Genomic DNA, 22,720 nt, shown 5'->3' on the forward strand with positions numbered 1-22,720 from the left:
GATTTTATCTAGCAGGGTTTGTTAGTAGTGGCCAATCCGATTGAAGCTTGTGGGCCGATACAAGTACCTCCCCTTCTGCCCAACGTGACTGGTGTGTACTTTGCCCTCATCAAGAGAGGGAGCTGTAACTTCGATAAGAAGGTGAGACGGAGACATTTCTTAAAGGGATCGGGCAACTTTGATTTAGATTCTGAAACATAATCCTGGATTTACAGTGTAGCTCATGCTGCAATGATAACCATAAACTTGTACAGTGTATGTCAGTCAAGAAGCCCATGAATTTTACAAGCCGATCGCCTCTCTGATTATCAAGATATTTATGATTGGAAATCAAAATCAAATTATGCATTTTCCTAACGTTTTTGTTATAACACTACAGTCCATTGGGGAAAAAGAGTATGGTAAAACCAGTCACTCATAGATTTTTTACTTTGTTGAGGCACTTGATGATCATTTTGAAGTGCAATTTTTTTAGGGCTTCAATATTACACCATATCACAGACACTGATAACACGCAGGGCCGTGCATCTCAGATTTAACATTGTTAAACAATGCCTTTGTGATATTAACGATGTTAACGATTGCTTTTTGGTCCATTTGTAACACTAATAGCTGTTTTCGACCCTGGCGGTTACACTATACTGTACATTTACAAATGCATTCACCCAAATTTATATTAGAAAACTAATTAATAATCCAGAAAATGCTTTGTTGTGAGATACATGCACAAGTCATATCGATCAAATGTTTTGTTTCCTACTTATTTAATTGCTTTCAGACATTGCTTCTTCTTTTATGAGAATAAATTTCTGTTGAACCCACATACAGTATACCAAAAGCTACATGTATACATTTACCATAGAGGATAGGATTATTATAATGGTAAAACAAGGATAATGTTAATAATGTACTGCTCTTCTCTATTTGATTAATTTTGAATGTATGCTGCTCACAATAACGATAATGTGCTGATGTTTTTTCCTTTGTACGTGCAGGTATATAATGCCCAACAGGCAAGGTACATGGGGGCCATTGTGTATAACGATGAAGGCAATGTCCTCACTACTATGAGCGGTAGTCAATGTAAGTACTCCATGCTGTATCTCCATAGTGTTTACATGTAATTCAGGCTTGTTCGCACGCAAGACTGGAAATCCATTCAAATTTTTTATTTTTTTTTATATTGTCTTGTTTTGGAGTTTTTTCACATGTAAATGAATGGCGAGTAGGGATGGAAATTAATGAATATTTGTGAAGGCACCAAAGGCATTGGATTCCATACTTGCCTGTCGTGCACATTGTGTGCACAATCTCCACTCCCTGGGGAGCATTACAACCAGGTATTACATGTACATGTACATGACGCTCAAAAACTGTTTGACCAATGTAATGCGTATTCTTATTTATATATTTACTGTAAAGTGTAAAATACACAAAATATACATGTACTGGTATGTGTTTCATGATGCTGGAATATATTATCGCTGCAGTTTTTTTCTTTACATGTAAAATGAATGGAAATCAGGGACGGGGAGAAAAAAAATGTTTCTGCTCACATCCAGGGCCCTGCATTTTCTCACATATCTGTGTGTTATAAAATACAAACACTGCTTATGTCATTTTATGCACAACCCCCCCCCCCCCCCTCATAAAGAAGTGCTGAGGTTTACCACATGATCCAGCTTTTATAGGTGCTTTTAGAATTCCATTATATAGCCTTAGTCTGTATTAAGCATATGATAAATATCTGTCGTACAGTTTGTTTTGAAAATGGCTTACACTGTAGATGGACCTGGGTCCTGTTTCAGTTACAAATGTATCATTATATTATATTTGGAAAAATGCAGAAATAAATTCAAATCAAATAACAATTTCCAATGATTGTTATAAACTACCAAAATCCTGGCTGTTAGCAGATTTGTCATAGATCTGTGGCAGTTGTTATTGATAACAATTTTTTTGAAACGGGGCCCTGATCGGATCGTTGAATTGCAGAAGGTTAGAAATGAATTAATTTTTTCAATGTTTTTTTTTTTTTTTTTACTGATTCAATTTCATTTTTAGTTTAAGTCACCCCCTCCCCCACACACCAACCTTTGTAAATTCATTTTCTCCCCTTCAGTTCGCTAATATTCAGTAGCTGGTTGTGTATTGGACAAGTAAATTGAGTCGTGATTATCATACTGTATGTCGTTTTTTTAATGTATTTCTTCACACTTTGAAGTTCAATGTATTTTTTAGTACCAGTATTGTGCAGGTACTTTTAAAAAGAATTGAGCTCCTGCAAATGAACATGAGAGCCCTGTAAAATTTAAATGCTCACAACCGATGGTTGTCATGCAAAAAAAAAGAAGATTAACAAAACGCCTTCGCCTTGAAGATTTTGTTTAAGAGTAAATTGAGTCGTGATTATAATACTGTATGTCGTTTTTTTAATGTATTTCTTCACACATTGAAGTTCAATGTATTTTTTAGTACCAGTATTGTGCAGGTACTTTTAAAAAGAATTGAGCTCCTGCAAATGAACATGAGAGCCCTGTAAAATTTAAATGCTCACTATCAATGGTCCTCATGCACAAAAAAAAGAAAATCATTAAGAAAACGCCTTGGCCTAGAAGATTTTGTTTAAGACTTGTAATGCAATCTTGCAAGGCAGTCTTCCAGGATGCGAAGATGTAAAACTAGTACGTAGAAAAGTAGAAGCAGAAAGTTGATATCAGAAGATAAACATTTAAAGTCTATAAAACAATATCAAAGGTTACTTGGAGCGCTACTGGTATTTTCATAATAGTGCCCTCTGATCTTGTTTATAATATCCTTTGTTTACTCAGAAAATAGTTTCTGATCAAAGTATCATAGAGGCTGTTCACACCGGCAGAGATAGCGCGCGCTAGACCGTGCTATCTCTGCGGTTTGGAAGGTACAACGTCGTTTCGGTCCGCCTAACAGCGAGCCACGGCGAGCCAAAACGGCGTGCCACTGGAGCACCTCTTGGGGGTGGTCCACGAGAGATAGTGCGGTCTAGCGCGCGCTAGAAAAGAGGGGGTGCTACGATAGACCACGCTATCTCATTGCAGTGTGAACAGCCTCATAGATATCATCAAAAAATGAATAAATGTTCAACTGAGGTTACAATCATATGGCTTATAGAATGATTGCCTACACTTTAATATGTAACATTAATTAAAATGCATACAGCAGGATGTATGGGAAACAACAGTTACTGGTTATTATGCAAATGGATGTTTGTGGTTTTGACTTTGAACAAAAATGGGAAGCAACACATTGGTTTTCTCAAAATTGTACCAGTAATAAAGACAGAGTCAGTGTACTGCTAGACTCCTCTTTGTACTTGCCTCTTGAATTAACCAGACAGGGATGCCAGTTTTCAGGCAATACATGTAGCCTGAATTCAGGCCCTGACGAGTTATTTTCAGACCATAGTTTAGGCTTTTTTGTGTACAAAATAGCTCATTCTAGGTGATTTTCAGGTCGTCTGATCAATTCTAAGTGGCATCCCTGACCAGAATATTTTGCTCTTTTTTTTGCCACAAGTATAATATTCCCCTCCACAACAGATATCATAACTTCCATAGTATATTCTCATGTCCCATACATGTGCATGTTCGTTGAATAACTTGAATTTTAACATAAACGTACTTCCTAATGATTGAACAGAATAACAAAGTTGGCTAAGTATTTTATCTAAGTTGAAAACTAAGTACACTGTAGATACTCATATTTCTAACTTGAGTACCGTAGTGAATTTAATACCAGCCCAGGATCTATTGTCCTCTTTATAAATTGTAAGTCTACATGTCATCTGATTTCATTTTGATGTTTTTTTCCTTCACGTTTTTTCCCTTGCCACTACCATAGATAACAAGTTAATCTATATACCATCAGTGTTTGTTGGGAAAGACAGTGGCGAAACATTGCAAGGGATGAACTACTCAACAGGGTATGTACAGTATTATCAAATTCACATCTACAGTGTAGATGTCTAAATACAGTGACCTTATAGTGTCAGGTTAAGTGTTTGGGCTACGGCCCATAAGACCGACGGCCCTCTAGAATGACAGATTGCATCTCATGGGTCTTCTGACAATTTCTTGAGGATTCACTAGACCGACGGCCCATAAGACCGACGGCGTACAAGGTTAACGGCCCAGGGGGCCGACAATGCTAGGGAGTGTTTCACAAAGACTAAGATCGACTTTAAGTTGGACTTAACTACTGTATGGCAGGCCATTCATGCCACTGGTTGCTCTCACCATTATGATCTTTAGATAATATTTTTTCCTTCAATTATGAACTATCAAACAATTTAAATTCTGTAGGTTTGTGACCATGATTTGTACGTCCCTTGAGAGACCTATGCCAGTAAATGGTGAGAGAAAACAGTGGCATTAACGGCCTGCCGTAGTAAAGTCCAACTTAAAGTCGATCTTAGTGTTTGTGAAACACTCTCCTGGTCTCTTGTGCCTTCTAGCCACTTTTAAGAGGGTCCATCAAACCAACGTCCCACGAAACTGAATATTTTCTATCTTCCCTCCTTTATTGCTCTGTTTTGCCGGTCTTGTTGGCCAGCGGTCTTTGTTCTTTCCTATATTTCTAAATGTGCTTCTTTGATACAAACATGTCGGTCTTGTGGGCTGTCGGTCCAGAAAACCGTTATTGAACGTCGGTCTCGTGGGCTGTTGGTCTACCTGGATGACCCAAAGTGTCCAATCCATTTCACAATGTGAAAATCAGCTGGGCTTTATTCCGTCTAATCAGCTATCTGTATTTGTAGAAAATAGAAAAAGAAGAAAAAGTGAAAATGCTAAGCAAAGACAGAAATATGGAGGTTTTAAGTTTGTTTCAGAATGCAGAATCACATTAATATTTACATGTAGATTGTCGTTCTGAAAGCATAGGGGAGTTGCCTTTCATAAAGGACCCTCTGATAAAGCATTAATTGTCAATTACATATATACCTACAAATTTCATCAGGCGCCATGGCACAGTGGTAAAGCAGTGGTCTCGTAAGCGGGAGGTCCTGGGTTTCGAAATCGAAGGCATTATTCCTCATTATCAAGTCCCTCAGATAGGACTTAAAGCCGTCATTCACCTGGTTGCTAGCTTACTTACAAGCATGCACATGCTTTCTCAGCAGTCTAGTAAAAACAAAATCTCTAAAATCAATCCGTCAACCTCACACAAAATATTAAAAACGACAACAACAAATACAACATTGAAGTTAAGAGTTGAAGGCTAAAATCAGGTTGAAAAAATTGCCTTAAAATAAATCTTAATCAAGTTAAAAATAAAATTACATGTTACGTAATAAAGTCAAAATGCCAAATTCAAGTCACAGAGATACAACTGTACACTGTATGCAATGCATCAATTATATTCTGCTTTATTATTGTTGTTCTCCTGATACACAATCTTCATAGTTTTATTATCTTCATGTTGACTTTTTCTGGTTTGTTACGTTTTGATAAGAATCAGAATCATGTAGAATCTGTGCAAAGTCCGTAGAAGAAGAACAAAACAAATACAGGATATTGTTTCCTAAGTTGAATACATGATCATATAACCCTTTATAGAGGAACAGAATTTCCCATAGGTCACCTTTGCCCCTCAAATTGGCAGTACAGTTTATTTTGCACCACTCCATATGAAAATATAATGAACATATGCAGTATTACTTGAAATAAAATACGGTAGACACATTATCACCAAGTCACACCAAAGTCTATCCATGGAATAATACATGCAGTCATGTGTGACACTGTGGGAAAGTGTCTACTTTTTTTTCAAGCAATACTAGGTGCGTTTTCATCATCTCGAGATTGCCAAATAGCCCGCTATTTGGGAAATAATCCCGAAGTAACAAATCGCGTCTTCACTATCTCGAGATTCGACCTCGAAACTTGAACTCGACCTTGAGAAATTAGCTCGAGATATTTTGCTCAGCGTTAGCGTGTATTGCGAATCTTCACTCTAGTGAAGACGCTCGGGACAAATAGCTGGATATTTTGCCAAATAGTAGGATATTTTGCAAACTATCCCAAGATATCTTGGGATATTATCCCGACCAACTATCCAGCTAATTTGCTACTTCGTTCTAATGAAGACGCAATTAGCTGGATAGTTTGCGATCGGGATAGTTCAAATAGCTGGATATTTGGCAATCTCGAGATAGTGAAGACGGGCCTAGTGTGTACGGTACTGCACATTACTCTCTTTGGAAATTCTTTGATCTTTTTGACCTTGTTGGTTTTAAATGACTGTTTTGAATGTCATGTTTATTCCAAGTATTTGGGGATTTTGGGAGGTTTATCATTCCCACCCTTGTGGTGTAGTGTACATGCGTATGTGTGCATGTGTTTCTGTAAACATTCAGCAGTTTGAGACATATCTCGTACAGTGTTTTGTGACTTTCATTGACAAAAACTGTATGACTAAAAGTATTTAACCCATTGTTTATTGTAATCTGTTTTATCCTGCGATTAAGCCAGGGTCATAAAAGAATTCTGTAGTCAATGGGTTATATACATGTAGTCATTTGTTTGGAAAGAGAAAAATAACCACACAAAATCTCTCTGCACATAAAGAAAGAGAAATTAATTATTACTGTAAGCAATATTGAATTTATTGAATAAAAGTGTGAATTACCAGTATGGGTTGTAGTTCTACAATACAACACAAGGAAATGCAAGATATTTATGTACTTTGTACGTTTAAGCTTGTTTCATTATGAGCAAATGTCAACAATCATAGTCAAAGTCAAGGTGATAAACACCCATATTGTATTCACACAGCCATGAAAGAAAAACAATGTACATGTACATTTGATTGTATGTGTGGCAAAAATCCAATACACATCCAATACACATCCAATACACATCCAATTAATTCACAATTGTACCATACTTCCCATTGCGATATGTAATAAGAGGGGAGCTCTTCCATCAAATTCAGGTACAAAAGTATACAAAGGATAATTCATATTGTTCTTTAATGTTTAACAGTACATATAGGTCACATGATCCATTTTGACACTTTTCATTGGCTACATTCTTGAACCCATTTTATAAGCGTAATTAAAACGATGCTTGTATAATTGACATTAACAGGCCTGATAAAAACCTGATTTAAATCGGTTTCCCGATTTTTTTCCCAATTTTTGTTTTCTTCCTGATTTATTAACAAAAAAAAACAAAAACAAAAAAAAATCCAGATTTTTTTTTCTTTTTTTTTGTTCTTTTTTTTTTTACAAATTTTTTTTTCTTCTTCCATATTTTATCCTGATTTTCCAGATTTCCCTCTTATTTTCTCTATTCTTCCCAATTTTCTTACTCGAAAGGGGGGAATGTTGTTAGATGCCATTTTTTCCCTGCGAATCCACTTTTTTTTTTTACTCAAGGGGGGCGGGGTTGAGGGGAAAACAAAAACCTATTATTTTTTTTAGTGCTCACTATCACCCCTGCATTAAGCAGTACAAAAAAAAAGAATTATACTGAAACAATATATTTAATTGTACAACCCTTGAACAATTGCACATAGGGTCAGGGTTAACAAATAATAAAGGAATTGTTAGATGTTATAAATAATCTCTTAGAATTGCCAGTTTGATTGTTTTTGTTAGAAGGGATATGAATTGAATAGTGATTTGCATATAATCGTTCCTAAGAAGGAATGCGACATCCAATTGTTGTATGTGCATGTACAAATGTAGCTACAATGTACCAGGCTATTTTTATCATGCTTAAGGTAAATTCTGGCCAACTTTATATCAATTCCACAATACAATTGAGAATGTAGAAGGATGAACTGATCCTGCCAAGAACAAAAATAGATACATGTATCTTGTTGAAATTGTTCAAAATCCTTCTAAGACAATGAAACCCTGGATTCATCTACAGTGTACTTGTAAATAATATCCTTGTTCTATGTCAATGTCATATTTTGGTTGCCAATTTCATGTTGTGCCAATTTCCAAGAAAATTCAACATTAAATCCTATTGATGCTGGTGACTTTAACGAAAATAACGTAGGGCTTTACACGTACATTGTTCAAATGCGGTTGTTAAAGTGGTCTAAGCTCAAATAACACATTTCTTGGAAGTTTTGGAGAGGAAGTCAATCAACTTCGTCAATTAAAGTACATTTACATGGATGTAGTGTTTCTGATCCATAGAATGTTTATATTCAAATTTTAAGATTTGTAAGATTATTAAGGATATTAAGGTTTGAGGCTTTGAGCTGCATAAATCATCTACAGCACTTGAAAATTAATGAAGCTAAAAGAGCTCATTTGACTTGTATATTTGCTATGAAAAAAATTTGAGAAAAGCCATCAGTTTATCAGGGGCAGACCCAGGAATGATTGATCGATTTAATTTGTTTATTTTCATGAATACACTTTGAAAATGCAGCCCTATGGCTGGGACTATTTAAATACGGTACATTAGAAGCAGAACACAGAATATCATCATCTCAAGATAGAAGATAACTAGATGGAATTCGACTGCGCGCAGTCGAAAATGATGCCTCCGTCATAGAGCAATTTTACAAACCAAAACAGAAGAAATTTTTCAAATTCAAGTTCAATTGTAATCCATTAACAGGTTCTCAGAATATCGTGATTACAAACAATTTCTCATATACATATATGACCCTTTGAACTTTTACCTCATGATCCTAATATCTACTCAGCTCATTGGCTCTGCAAGATATCCAGAGTTAAATAGTAATCCATCTGTCAGTTCTAATGAGAATGCGTTCACAAGCTATTTTTGCATACATAATGAGCCCATGACCTTGGACCTTATGAACCAAGAATCTACACAGTTCATTGGCTCTGCAAGATACATAAATGATCTAAGTTTGGCAGGAATCCATCAATCTGTTCTAATGATAACGCGATCACAAGCTGTTTTTGCATACATAATGGGCGCTGTGACCTTTGACCTTTGACCTCGTTACCCAAAATCTAATAAGTTCATCGGCTCTGCAAGTAACATACATGACCTAAGTTTGGCAGGAATCCATCAATCGGTTCTTGAGATAACGCGATCACAAGCTGTTTTTGCATACATAATGAGCCCTGTGACCTTTGACCTTTGACCTCGTGACCCCAAAATCTAATCAGTTCATTGGCTCTGCAAGATACATACATGACCAAAGTTTGGCAGGAATCCATCTATCGGTTCTTCAGATAACGCGATCACGAGCCGTTTTGCATACATAATGAGCCCTGTGACCTTTGACCTTTGACCTCGTGACCCCAAAATCTAATCAGTTCATCGACTCTACAAGATACATACATGACCAAAGTTTGGCAGGAATCCATCCATCGGTTCTTCAGATAACGCGATCACGAGCTGTTTTTGCATACATAATGAGCCCTGTGACCTTTGACCTTTGACCTCGTGACCCCCAAATCTAATCAGTTCATCGACTTTGCTAGATACATATATGACCAAAGTTTGGTAGGAATCCATTGATCCGTTCTTCAGATACCGTGATCACGAGAACGGGACGTACGTACAGACGTACGTACAGACGTACGGACGGACGGACGGACGGACGGACAACCCGAAAACATAATGCCTCCGGCTACTTCGTAACGGAGGCATAAAAATCAAAAAGTACAGACTATCAATCATCATGTCAATTATTTGTCTATTAAATCACGAAACTTATTTTAATTCATCAATCATACATAATGAAACATTAAAAATTATCGGATACTACATGCCCGACAAGCAGAAGATGCAGGTTCAAGTTCCGCTGGTTTCAAGATTTTTTCTGACTTGTTTTTCAGTTACAGATCGATCAATTGATCTTATTTACTGGGTGTATTAAAGCCATAAATATGTTTAAATAATTGAAATTTCTCACAGGAAGCATTACAAAAAAAACATACCGTAATTAACGTTGTATAAGCCGCCCTCGTGTATTAACCGCACCCCTCTTTTTCGCCTTTCATTTAACTGCGAGGTGCAGCTGAATGTGTAAGATCATTAATGTAAATTAAAAAAACAATAGAGGACCTAGGATAGGACCTTGTGGTACACCATGTAATAGAAGAAAAATTGGAGGAATTATTATTATAAACTACATATTGAGATCTATCAGAAAGATTACTTTCAAACCAAGATGACAGACAAATTTGAGTGTTGTTCTAGTTTCCGAGTGGTGAGTCAACACACCGATTACCGAGCTGGGAGACATTACCAGGCATAGCGCCAGGTGGAGGGGCATAAATTGAAACTTTAAATTTTTTTTTTTTTTTTTTTTTTTTTTTGGTGTACCGTGTATGTGTGTGTATTGGGTTTTTACAGACGTGTATCAATCAGATATGATTATTTACGTCTGGGACCGACCTTTAAACGTCACCATCCGAAAGACGTGACTCAGTTTCGAACCTGCGTCCTCGGCTGAATCAGTTTGTAACTTCCACTTTTTAGCTGGATTACAGGCGCACGCCACAACGCCTAGTTGTGGTGTATAAACCGCACCCCCGACTTTGAAATTTTGTCGGCGGCAAAAAAGTGCGGTTTATACACCGTTATATACGGTACTAATTCATATATTTGGTAAATTTGTTCCTCTCATGGTCTGTGAGAGATATAGGGTAGTCCCATATACATGTACATCTTTCTGTGTATAGTGCTTGTAACTTTACGAAGAATGGGCCAAATTTCTTATCATTTTGATGATTCCAGAACCTTGCAGATGCTAGATGCTAGATGATCAACCTTTTCTGATCGATTCCAGAACGTTTCTTTCACAATGCAATCGCATGACCATAACTGGTCTTTACCTTCAAAATAATTAACATGTTTTAAATATTATCTTGATTCTGTGAAGGGGGTTGGGGATACAATCCAGAATATATATCTGACAAGCCCTGCCCCTGTAAATAGATAAAATAGTAATAGTAATCCTACATGTAGTGAGTTTATTACAGTTTATAGCAGTGCACTATATGCACCCAAAATGAACAAGTTTGTTCAACCCAATTCCATTGTATCATAGAAAGTGTGATTTTTGCCATACACTACTCCTGTATGCAGCTGCTACACTTTATGTACATGTAACAGTGAGTGAAACACATTGATAATTTCCTGTCTTCTTGCCAAACTAGTCAGCTGATCATGAGGTCATCAAAATCAAAATGAAATTAAAGTCACACTGACAATCAGTCAAGGATTGTTTTGTAATTTACACTGTACCTGTTCAAAGTAGAGTTGATGTGGTCTAGTGGATACAGTATGTCACTGAACAGTGAGTAGCATGGTTCATTCTTCAAGTCCCAGCCGTGGCACTAACATCCTGTGGCAAGACGTTAATATGCACTGCCTCTCTCCATCCAGGAGATGATGTGACTACTTTGCCACTGCCCTACATGCATGCATGTGAACCGTGCAAAATAGTATGAACACTTTCTAAAGAGTGGAGATGGTGCACACTTGTGTATTAAAGGCCTTGAAATCCAATGACCAGGGAGAATAATAATAAATTACATTTAATGTGCATTAAAGTATCCTCTAATGTACCAAATAAATATATGTAAATTAACATTATTGATATTATTCCTCCATTTCTGTTTATTCCTCCATTTCTGTCTTTGCTTGTCATGAAAGTATTTGGATAACCTCTTTTGTTTCTTGTACATTTTTTTTATTTATTTTTTTTTTTGGGGGGGGGGGCGGGGGGGGGGGGGGGGGGGGGGTAATTTAGTCCGTCATAATTTAGTCGGTCATGTCGGTTACTTTTAATAATTTAACAATAAAACAAGGCTGAACTCTCATACATGTACATATAGAATTGTACATGAATATGTAGGGGTCTTGTACATACATAAATAAGCCCCCAATTATTTATTTAGGACCGCCCCTTCCCGATGTGGGTATTTAATGCCATACTGTACTAGAAGCACTACCACAAATTCCCCTCTAGTGCCATCTCAGGTCAGCTGGTCCCTTAACTCACTGCTTCCCTATCTCTGCTGTTGCCTCCTGTATCGAGTTCTCTGTCTGCAAAGTGCGAATTATAGGTCTTGGGTGTAATATGCACTGTTGGTAAGTTGACCTTGAGATGGCACTATGCAATAAATTTTATGCTACTAGGGTAGAAAGTTCATCAGTTCAGTATCGCTTTTAAAAGGAGGCCTGTACATGTTCATACACTGTACAAACCCTCAATATTGAAATCTGACTCCACCCCCCACCCCTCCCTGAAACAGTTTGACAATGAATAGCTGTTGTAGAGTTTTATCATTCAATTTGTAGAAATAATGAAACATGTTATTTATTATGTGGATTATTTATTGAGGTGTGAATTGATTCTTGAGAATTTGAGATGAACATTTTATTTCTCCCTTCGTAGTGATATAATACAATCAATTTCTAATCATGATATAAACTTTTTATAAAGAATATCCATTCTCCTCGTGCGCTTACCATGCAGGGCCTTGTTAATGTGTCTTAACCTCTATTAGCTGGTCTCCTTCATATTTACTCAGCTCAATATTAAAGCATCACATTCAGTCTGACTGGTTTCTAAGCAAAGTTCCCACCCCATCCCGCCCCTTTTTAACCGTCTCATTATTGAATAATAATAATAATAATAATAGATCACATTTATAACGCACCTAATATATTGTTTCTAGGCGCATACATTGTTTAAGACAGTCACAGTTTTGCACCAAACACTGCTTGCCATGAAACAGGGACACAATGCCTTATTGTAGAGCATACAGAGTTTGACAACAGAATTATTCACACCGGGTCACCCCTTGTAAATTTGATATTTATTGTATTTTTCGTAACTCGAGAGTGAAAGGTAGACTGGGTGAATCAATTAATGGCTTTGTAGAAAGATTACTTTTTATATGTAAGCTTTAATATGCCGCATTCTCAAGAAACATAAATTGGGACAAATCAATTTTTGGCATATTTATAAAATAACAAAACTTGGTCAGGATATGAATTGTTGACTGTATGGTTTTCAAAAACTACAAACAGGTTGAAATTATTCACAAAGTAAACGCAAGTGAAGGGGGGGGGGGTATTCTATCTTTGAGAACATTTTGAAAAGTAATGACGGACGCTAGTTGGGTGAAAAAAGGTTGCGAGTAATGAGAGCTAGGGTTAACATACCGGTACTTTACAAGTTACAATTTATGTGACATAATATTACCCCACCTTCCCTTCCAAAATCTTCTTCCCTACACGGGAGAATAAAGGGCTCATTGTTGCACAGCAATGTTTCTTTAGGCAGATTAACTCCTTTCGCCTGAAGAGGGCTTTAGAGGGGTGCATTTGTTTAGAAGCCAGGCAACGAGGAAATTAATATTTTGTGTTATGATCATTTACTGGCTACATGAACAAAAGCACCACAAACCCTCATGCACAGTTTCAAGTCTTCCACTTGCACCAACCAAACTGCACCATTCATTAATATGTTGTGATTACATGTTCATTATGATCATTAACTGTATTAAACTGGCTACATGTACATGAACAAAAGCACCACAACCCCATGCGCGGTTTCAAGTCATTCACTTGCACCAACCAAACTGCACCATTGTCACTTGCAATGTTAATACAATCTCAAAAGCACACTATAGATGTCACCCGGCCTCACTCACAATTAGTCCACACAACAGCACTATAATCGTTTCTAAAATTCTAACTTCATTAAATATTTTATGGTATCGATATACCTTAGTCACACTGCCAAACCGACTCCAGACCGACTCTGAGCCGGCTTTATTTTTGCCATAGGGGTAATGTCATTTTTGGGTCGGTCTGTTTTCGGTCCGGTGTCGGTCTTGTCGGTGAAACTCTGGTGTAACTATAAGCTTTGCAAGAACAGTATAATATGTGTATAGTATTGTGTATGCATGGTGGATACCTGTATGTGTTGTTCATGTATGGTACTAATTTGCGGTTTACTGGTTGCTATTTTCTTAAAATTAATTCAGAATGATAAATTATCATTACAGTGCCATAAAAAGCAATTAATTTCCCACCTCAACATTTCAATAGGCCAACTACAAAGCAAATTAACGAGGCATTTCTTTCATGATACTAATTTGTGGTTTATTGTTTTTTAATTATATTATTCATGATGATAGATTAAAGTGCCATAATTGAAAGCAATTAATTTTTCCCTGAACATTTTTATGTGCACTGCAAACCAAATTAACTACCTGTAGTTATTTTTATAGTGACATAATCCATACCATTAATTTTTCCCTCAACATTTTTATGTGCACTGCAAAGCAAATTAACTGCCCATAGTTATTTTCTGGTTACATAATCCATACTGCACTACCTTTATATTAAATTTTATTACATACATATACATGTACATGTATTACATTTTATAGTCAGTTATTGATGTAGTTTCATGTCTAGTGTTCACTGTTCATGTCTAACGTTTCATTTGCATCTAATATTGGAGTAGCAAATTTTGTGACTTATGACATTTATTTCTCTCTTTCTCTTTCTTTTCCTTTTCTTTCTTTCCCTTCCCGTTCATATTGCATGTGAAAAAACTTAAATACCTTCTATTATTTATTTATTCATATTTTTTTCCTATTATACATGTATATTCTCTTTGAAACTACATGTATTTTTTGTCTTTTCTTTTTTTCATTTGCAATCCATGCAACTCTTCGTTCATCTGTTTTTGCCTTCTCTTTGTATCAAATTGATTCACTCCTTATCACATTCGCTTTCTTTTCTCTCTCTCTCTCTCTCTCTCTCTCTCTCTCTCTTTCTCTTTCTCTCTCTTTCTTTCTCTTCTCTCTCTCTCTCTCTCCCTCTCCCTCCCTCCCTCCCTCCCGCTCTCTCCCTCTCTCCCTCCCTCCCTCTCTCTCTCATGTCATCATTTGCATTGGCTGCTTTAATATCTTCTAAATGATCTGATATCATAACTTCCTTTTTAATTTCTCCGTTCATCTCTCTTTTCTATTTTTTTTTTCTTTCTACAATTTTCATCAATAATTTCCTATTGGAATTACCTCTTCCTACTCCTCTGCACGCACATGACATTGTAACATTCTGAATGTTTTAATCCATTTTTACTCCTTCTTTCTCATCATGTCGCCTCATTATACTTTTATCTCTATTATCAAATATCTTTTCTCTACTTACTCTTGTCATTTCTAAAAATCATTTCTTTCTGATCTCTCTCATCTCATTAAATCATAATAAATATCAAATGACTTCTCTAAACCTCAATTTTTTCACGAATTCTCACCTTTTCTATAATTTATTCATTTTTTTTTCTCCCCGTTCCGTCCACCCCCAGGTATACCATTGAGCTAACTCCTGGCTTCGTCTTTCCCTTTCATTTATACCTCATCCCATTCGCAAGCATAGTAGGAATATGTTTCATCGTAATGTTATGCTTCATGGTAAGTTTTAAAAAGGACCTAAAAATCTAGATGGTAACCATGACTACCCGGGTACCCCACATGGTTAAACAGCATTGAACTCTAGCGGCAGATTTGTGATGATGTTTTGCAATCCGTTTCCCCGCGTCTACGGAACAAACTCCTAGCATTGCCAAGAAAACAGTTCTTCACTCTACTCCTTCAAAACATCTGAAAACATACCTCTACAATTCATATTTATTTGTTCATAATTTATTATTAGCCTCCGGAAAAGGAACTCAATAATCCAATCATCATTTATTACTATTTATAATATTTTCTTGACTTTGTAGTATGAAAGAGATTTCTTTATGATTTCATGGGCTGGCTCTGATCGGATGATTTGTTAGTTTCTTAAAGCCAAAATCTTACAACAACTTGTTGCCAGAGTTCAATGTGGGATAACTATCTGTGGTACCCGGATTTCGATGGAGTACTAGATATCACTGACCAGGGTCCAGATCCTTTGTCTGCATTAGGGTCCAGCTCCTAGAGTCCAGCTCCACATCCTGGTCCTGGTCCTACTCCAGCTCCTACAGTATGTCTTCTTGGTTCCCACTTCATAGGAGTTTACCAAGATCAATAGCCCTCACCCTTCCAGTCTCCTCCCTTTTATCACATTGCTCTTCCTTTTCACTGATCACTCCCTCCCCCCCCCCCCCACCCCCTCTTTTTTAAATTTTGTTTTTTTACCTTTATGCTTTCTTTAGGCATGACTCTTTCCTTGCACTTCTTTTGCTACTTTTTTGTTTTGTTTTTTATTTCAATACTGATGCATGTATTTTTATGTCTGTGAGGGGATTTGTTTGGCAAAACCATGAGCTTAGCAGCAATAATTGAACAAAAAGTAACTGTGAGCCAATTGGGCCTTATAAAAGAGAGAGAAGGACCCCCTTCCCCCCCCCCCCCCGAGGAAAAAAAGTTGATAAAATATCAAATTTCTTCTTCGTCGTCGTCGTCTTTCTCTTCTTCTTCTTCTTCTTCTTCTTCTTCTTCTTCTTCTTCTTCTTCTTCTTCTTCTTCTTCTTCTTCTTCTTCTTCTTCTTCTTCTTCTTCTTCTTCTTCTTCTTCTTCTTCTTCTTCTTCTTCTTCTTCTTCTTCTTCTTCTTCTTCTTCTTCTTCTTCTTCTTCTTCTTCTTCTTCTTCTTCTTCTTCTTCTTCTTCTTCTTCTTCTTCTTCTTCTTCTTCTTCTTCTTCTTCTTCTTCTTCTTCTTCTTCTTCTTCTTCTTCTTCTTCTTCTTCTTCTTCTTCTTCTTCTTCTTCTTCTTCTTCTTCTTCTTCTTCTTCTTCTTCTTCTTCTTCTTCTTCTTCTTCTTCTTCTTCTTCTTCTTCTTCTTCTTCTTCTTCTTCTTCTTCTTCTTCTTCTTCTTCTTCTTCTTCTTCTTCTTCTTCTTCCTCCTCTTCCTCCTCCTCCTCTTCTTCTCTTCCTCTTCCTCTTCTTTGTCTTCTCTAATGCCCCGTTTGTCATTCAGAGTCAGATTGTGATTGAAAATTGAGTGCAAAGACCTCAGTATTCAGTTATTCATGCCATTACTTCTTTAACTCAAATATCAAGTAGACCCACCCATTCAGCTGCAACCACAGTTTGATTGAACAGGGACAGCAAATTTCCTTCCAAACTATAGTATCTTCATTGGACTGAATAGTAAAGTACATTATTCAATTTTTCTCAGACAAGCGCAAATCACTTTGAACATCTTGCATTTTGAGAGCATTGAAAACAATCTGTCTCATGGCTTTGCTGACATTTTCATCTTCCTCATGCATGCTATTGATAGTTTCATCTTGTAATCCATTCGCTGTCTGTGCTTTGTACTTGAAATTAATTGCTGTTTCGTCAAGCAAGCATGCTAGATACCTATCATTAATCTTGCACATACTAATATACTTCTGCTGCTTATGTCGGTACTTGTAAGGTACGTTTTAATTGCATGTTGTACTCCAGGTATCGTTTGTTTTGAGCCAGAATGGCATTATGTCATACCTGTATGCCTTAACACAGAGTTAGTGCCCTTCAGGCTCTAGACAGATGATATATGCCGTATAAGAAGTCTCATCTGAATGCTCCTATTCTAACGGTGTATATTCTTTATGTTAGCATGGAACCTCTTTCACACTCGCACTTTAATAGATTCCGATCTGTATTTTATAATCTATCCATTGGAAGTAGTCCAATGTGAATGCTCCCATTCTAGCTGCATACATTTCCTATGCATGAAACCCCTTTCACACTCACTCGTACCTTTTAGACCTGTATTTCAACTATGCTATTGTCTAACAGGTGGGTGATGGCGCTCTACCCTTTCACATATTATCCCTGGAGTTATTACTTGCTTCCTTTCCTTTGTATGAGCACTTCTTGCACTGCTTTCCTCATCCTGTATGCGGTGAGTATTCAAGTCCTACCCCCCTCCCTCTTCCCTCTTCGCTCTACCACATCCTCGCCTCGCTCCACCGCGCCCCCTCCTCGCTTAACCGCGCCCCGTCCTCGCTCAACCTCTCTCCTCATCTTTCCCCCCTCATCTCCCTGCCTCTTTGTCGTTTGCCATCGGGTCTGTGGTAGTTTAAAGCTCTTATGGATGTGTTCATACACTGATTTAATTCAATAGTGATTTGATGGAGAGGAACATTATTGAATCTTAGAGATTGGTTGTCCATGTACAACACATGCTCCTGCAACAATTATAACTGAATTCCTAAATTCAATGGTGGATCAGGCATTACATCTAAACCTAACAAAGAAAATCCAACCCTATCCCTAATGATAAGCGCAAAATAAGCGCCACACAAGTCAGAGGTCCAATATTAGACACATGCAAGGCAAGGTACGCTTATTTTGCGCTAATTTTTAAACCATGGGTTATGTAAATGAGGGTTTAAACCATGGGTTAAATCTAAACCTCCTTTGTGAAGACGAAATAGAGCCTGGAGCAATTGCCGCCAGATCAAATATCGGATCACCTGAAAACTTGGCGCAGTTTACATGAATCATTCAATTGATTCTTCGGCACTCCTCAGTGTCGAGACCTGTCCCCCATCTCGTCTCTCACCGATCATGACTCACTCCGTGCACATCCCGTGACAGAAATCTGATAACGGCTCCATTCAAACCTGTTTCATTCATGTATGAACACATCCCCGTAGAGCTTAGAACTCGGTGACAGACCAGTGACAAGGCCTTGCAGGTAGCATGGAGGGTTAGCTTGGATATTCTTTTGTTTATTTTCTCCCCTGTTTGGTCATTTCTATATTATGTTGTGTTTTCAGGTACCATGTGGTCCTTTTAGCCACTGAATCCCCATCCCTGGGATTTTACTTCTTACCTTTCATAAGCGTCACGTCCACTTGTCTCCTCTTCTTTGCCATGTATGCGGTAAGTAGGGTCGTACGATGCCCCCCTCCCCCCACCTCCCTGCCCCTTTATTACCCCCCCCCCCTCCCCACCATCCTGCCCCTTTGAAGCTGTGCACTGGTTCAAAGCATTGTTTGTTGAAGGAGCATTGGTGGAACATGGAAGTTTATAGACATTCCATCTTCATGTCTTGTCTTCTTTGCCATGTGTGTGGTAAGTAGGGTCGTCCAGGCTCCCTCCCCCCCCCCCCCACGTTCGTACAGTGGGGTTCGATATGTACATATAGAAACGCTGGTTCTGAGTGGCAAGGCACGATAAATGCACCCTACATCAGCCCCCTTTGTGGTAAGTAAATGTAGATGTGTTGCCCTCATTGTTGTGGCTGGTAAGTACATTTATCTAGTGTCTCCTTTGACACATTAAAACCCTGAGCATGCAATAAGCGAGTTCGTAAATAGCTCTGAAACGCATGACCCCAAAATATCCACAGATCTTTTACACGATGGATACGTCCCACGTGTGCATTTTAGAGTACTCACTACCAAAGGTATAGAGGTGCTTCATGAATATCTTTTGTTTGCCTCTTGAGAAGAATACTTCCACCTGTGTATCAGATAAATGTAATGTTGGTGCATAAATGAATACTGATTACATAACTTTTATGAGCACGATCCGAGTATTCGTCACAATGGTTTTTTCACAATTTGGGTACGAATGACCGTTATCTGCCCATGCGCAAATCCTAATTACGAACTCGCTTATTGTTGCTGGAGCAACTGTCTGATCACCTACTGGTCTTGCATTTCTCTTCTTGAGATAAAGGTAAGCACTATATACAGCAGGGCCCTGTTTAATAAAAACTTGTTTTCAATAACAACTGTCACATATCTATGAGAAATCTTTTGACAGCCAATCAAATGCAAGGATTTCAGTAGCTTACAACATTGATCGTAACTTGAAAAAGACCGTGATCAACAATTTGGACTCTTTCTGTTATACCACTTAACACCACCGATGCCCTGAATATGTTCTTGGATGATGCAATAAAGGTACTTTGTCTCATTTGCAGGCCAAAAAAATGAAAAGGTTAAATTCCAACAGCATTTGAAAGATGATACTAATTAAGAACTCTTCTTCAAACAAAAGGGCTTGAAAATGTGTTGTGGTGGTAAATAATGACCATTAGTTGTTGAATTGAATTTAGCGATCACGGCCATTTAATTAAATAGTCTTATTTTTTTACCCTTGATCCAAATGGCGGTGCGTTTTGTGCTGCACAAAGATTCGAGCAGTTTAATTTGGGCCATTACAAAAAATGGGTTGTTGATGTAGACAAATGCTTGTGAACCCTTAGCTGCTCATTTTATGCATGTTTTTGCCAAAGACAAAAAGAAGTTGGTCACTCATTCAATAGTGTCTGACAGTGAAGTCAAGAAAATAAACAGGTTTCCTTGCATAATTTGAATATTAGGACACTGCTAACGTTTATATTTCACAGACAGGACATACATGACTTATTCATAATTCCTGCAAAGTTCTACAGAATTTGATAATGGCTGCAAACATGGCAAAAAGAATACACTACCTTTAAAGTCGGATTAAAATCTAATGCAGTTTATAGGCGCAACCAACGTAGAATAGCACATTCAGCAACAGAGATCTACATTTGGGGTTGTACATTGATGTTGTTAGTTTTTATGGAGCTTGTCATTCAGTTTTTTAATATTTACTTTTAAATATTAAACATAGATTGAACCCAACGTTGTTAGCTTTTACCATGGATTTAGAAGCATTTATAAAAGATGAGAAGTGCTTTTTTGCAAATATATCTTGTAAATTTTCGCTTTACTTATCCAACTCCACTATCATAAGTTAACAACTTAAGCTTGCATTTTGATATCATCAAGCTGTCAATGAAACACACCTTCATTCATTATTCGCTAAAGAAATTTTGTTGGAATAGACAAGGCCAGATTTATGCTTTTCATCTCGGTGCATGTACACACATTGTATGCATTACCATAAACTAAAATATCAGCCAAACATTTGTCAGTGTTCGTATCTATTGAACCATAGTTTGCTTCCTTGTTTTATATAAACTCCCATCTGCTTTTTGCTTGGACATGCTATTACATGTACAATTACAAACAGGTAAGTAGACAATTCATGGCATGCCCTTTCATATTCTCTTTTTCTGTACTATCTGGTGATTAAAAATGATTTATTCCAAGGATTCATAATGCTGGAGATTTGTTTCTCTGAAGATTCATGATTCCAAAAGTTAAATAGGGCTCATTGATCCCAAGGTTCGTAATTACGAAAATATTCATAATTCTGAAAATGAAATAGGTGCGTAATTCCGAAAGATGAAAAGGGTTTCATAATTCTGAGAATGAAATAGGGTTCATAATTACGAAAATGAAATAGAGTTCATAATTACAATCATGATATAATTCTGAAAATGAAATAGGTTTCATAATTATGAATATGAAATAGGTTTCATAATTATGAAAATGCAATAGGTTTCATAATTCGGAAATGAAATAAGGTTTCATAATTCTAATAATAAAATTGGTAGGTCTCATAATTCCGAAAATGAATTAAAAGTTTTATAATTCTGAAAATTAAATAGGTTTCATAATTATGAATATGAAATAGGATTCATAATTATGAAAATGCAATAGGTTTCATAATTCGGAAATGAAATAAGGTTTCATAATTCTAATAATAAAATTGGTTTCATAATTCAGAATAATAAAGTAGGTCTCATAATTCCGAAAATTAAGTAAAAGTTTTATAATTCTGAAAATTAAATAGGTTTCATAATCCTGACAAAAAACATTACTATCAGCATTACCATTACCAATGAAATAGGTTTCATACTGTAATTCTGAAAATGAAATAAGGTTTTATAATTACAAAGTTGAAAAAGGGTTAAATTCCGACAATGAAATAGAGTTAATTCATATCTAAAATTAAATAGGGTTTGTTATTTTGAAAATGAAATATGGTTCTTCATTCCAAAGGTTCTAAACTCCGCAAATAATACAGTGTACTATATAAATTTCGGAATTATGAACCCTATTTCATTTTAGGGAATATGATTTGTTTCAATTTCAGAATAATGAAACCCATTTATTTTTTTCGGAAATATGACCATTTGGAATTATGAACCTTCAAAATGTTGCGTCTTCAGAATTTAAACTTGTTGAGTAACGAACCTCAGGAAGTGCAAATGTTAGGATGAACGAACCTTTGGAATTATGAATCTTTGAAAAACAATATGTAACTGCATGAGCAAATAATGTGTAGCACAACTTCTAGTAGTGCATAGGATATAGGAGATGTCACTGGTGTTTGTGTAATAAATTAAATACAACTGGAAAGTAAAGATAATGAGAGTCTTTCATCAGCCAGAAATAGTTTCATCAGGCATGCATCATGTCTCCCCAAACAGGTATAGGATCGCTCTGTATCCTCATTATTTCCTTTGGATATATTACTTCTCGCCTTTTGTTGTCATCACTCTCATCTGTACTTCTTTCTGCTTCGTATTCTCGGTGAGTTACGGTGTCTAAGGGGGTCCGCTCGCTATTTATAAGGACTGCTATTATAAAAGAGCGCTATTCATTTAGTAATGCGTTGTGGATAGCGTTCCCTATGCATAATGGTCCTTATGAATAGCGGTCCTTATGGATAGCAAGCTTGACCCTGTCTAAGTCATATGGTAGTTTCTGCGTTGTGTCTTGTAAGTATGGCTAAAGGTTTTTAAAAAAAAATAATATTCATAATAAATAAATTAAATTGATGAATAGAATTCTTGAAGGTAAGTTACCAACTGAATTATTCATACCCTTACCAAGTTATGTAATTTTGTAAGTATGTGATAACAAAATATCTGTCCCTATATGATGAGAATG

The 22,720-nt window shown here is 36.7% G+C and overlaps 1 protein-coding gene across 4 annotated transcripts in view; it reads left to right on the top strand.

Annotated features, from left to right (window-relative positions):
• Window positions 1-22,720, top strand: part of LOC592126 (E3 ubiquitin-protein ligase RNF13) — a 42,995-nt gene that overhangs the window by 14,148 nt on the left and 6,127 nt on the right. The window contains exons 4-7 of one of the 4 annotated variants that reach the window (XM_030981827.1): window positions 13-141; window positions 996-1,083; window positions 3,880-3,961; window positions 15,325-15,430. In XM_030981827.1, the coding sequence (XP_030837687.1) occupies window positions 13-141; window positions 996-1,083; window positions 3,880-3,961; window positions 15,325-15,430 (405 nt within the window). Of the gene's footprint in view, window positions 1-12; window positions 142-995; window positions 1,084-3,879; window positions 3,962-15,324; window positions 15,431-17,729; window positions 17,836-18,715; window positions 18,822-22,720 lie in introns of all 4 variants that reach the window. The other 3 variants (XM_030981828.1, XM_030981826.1, XM_030981829.1) reach the window with 3 other exon arrangements.

The sequence above is a fragment of the Strongylocentrotus purpuratus genome, unplaced genomic scaffold (genome assembly GCF_000002235.5).
Source record: "Strongylocentrotus purpuratus isolate Spur 01 unplaced genomic scaffold, Spur_5.0 spur5_scaffold_12, whole genome shotgun sequence".
Classification (NCBI taxonomy): Eukaryota; Metazoa; Echinodermata; class Echinoidea; order Camarodonta; family Strongylocentrotidae; genus Strongylocentrotus; species Strongylocentrotus purpuratus.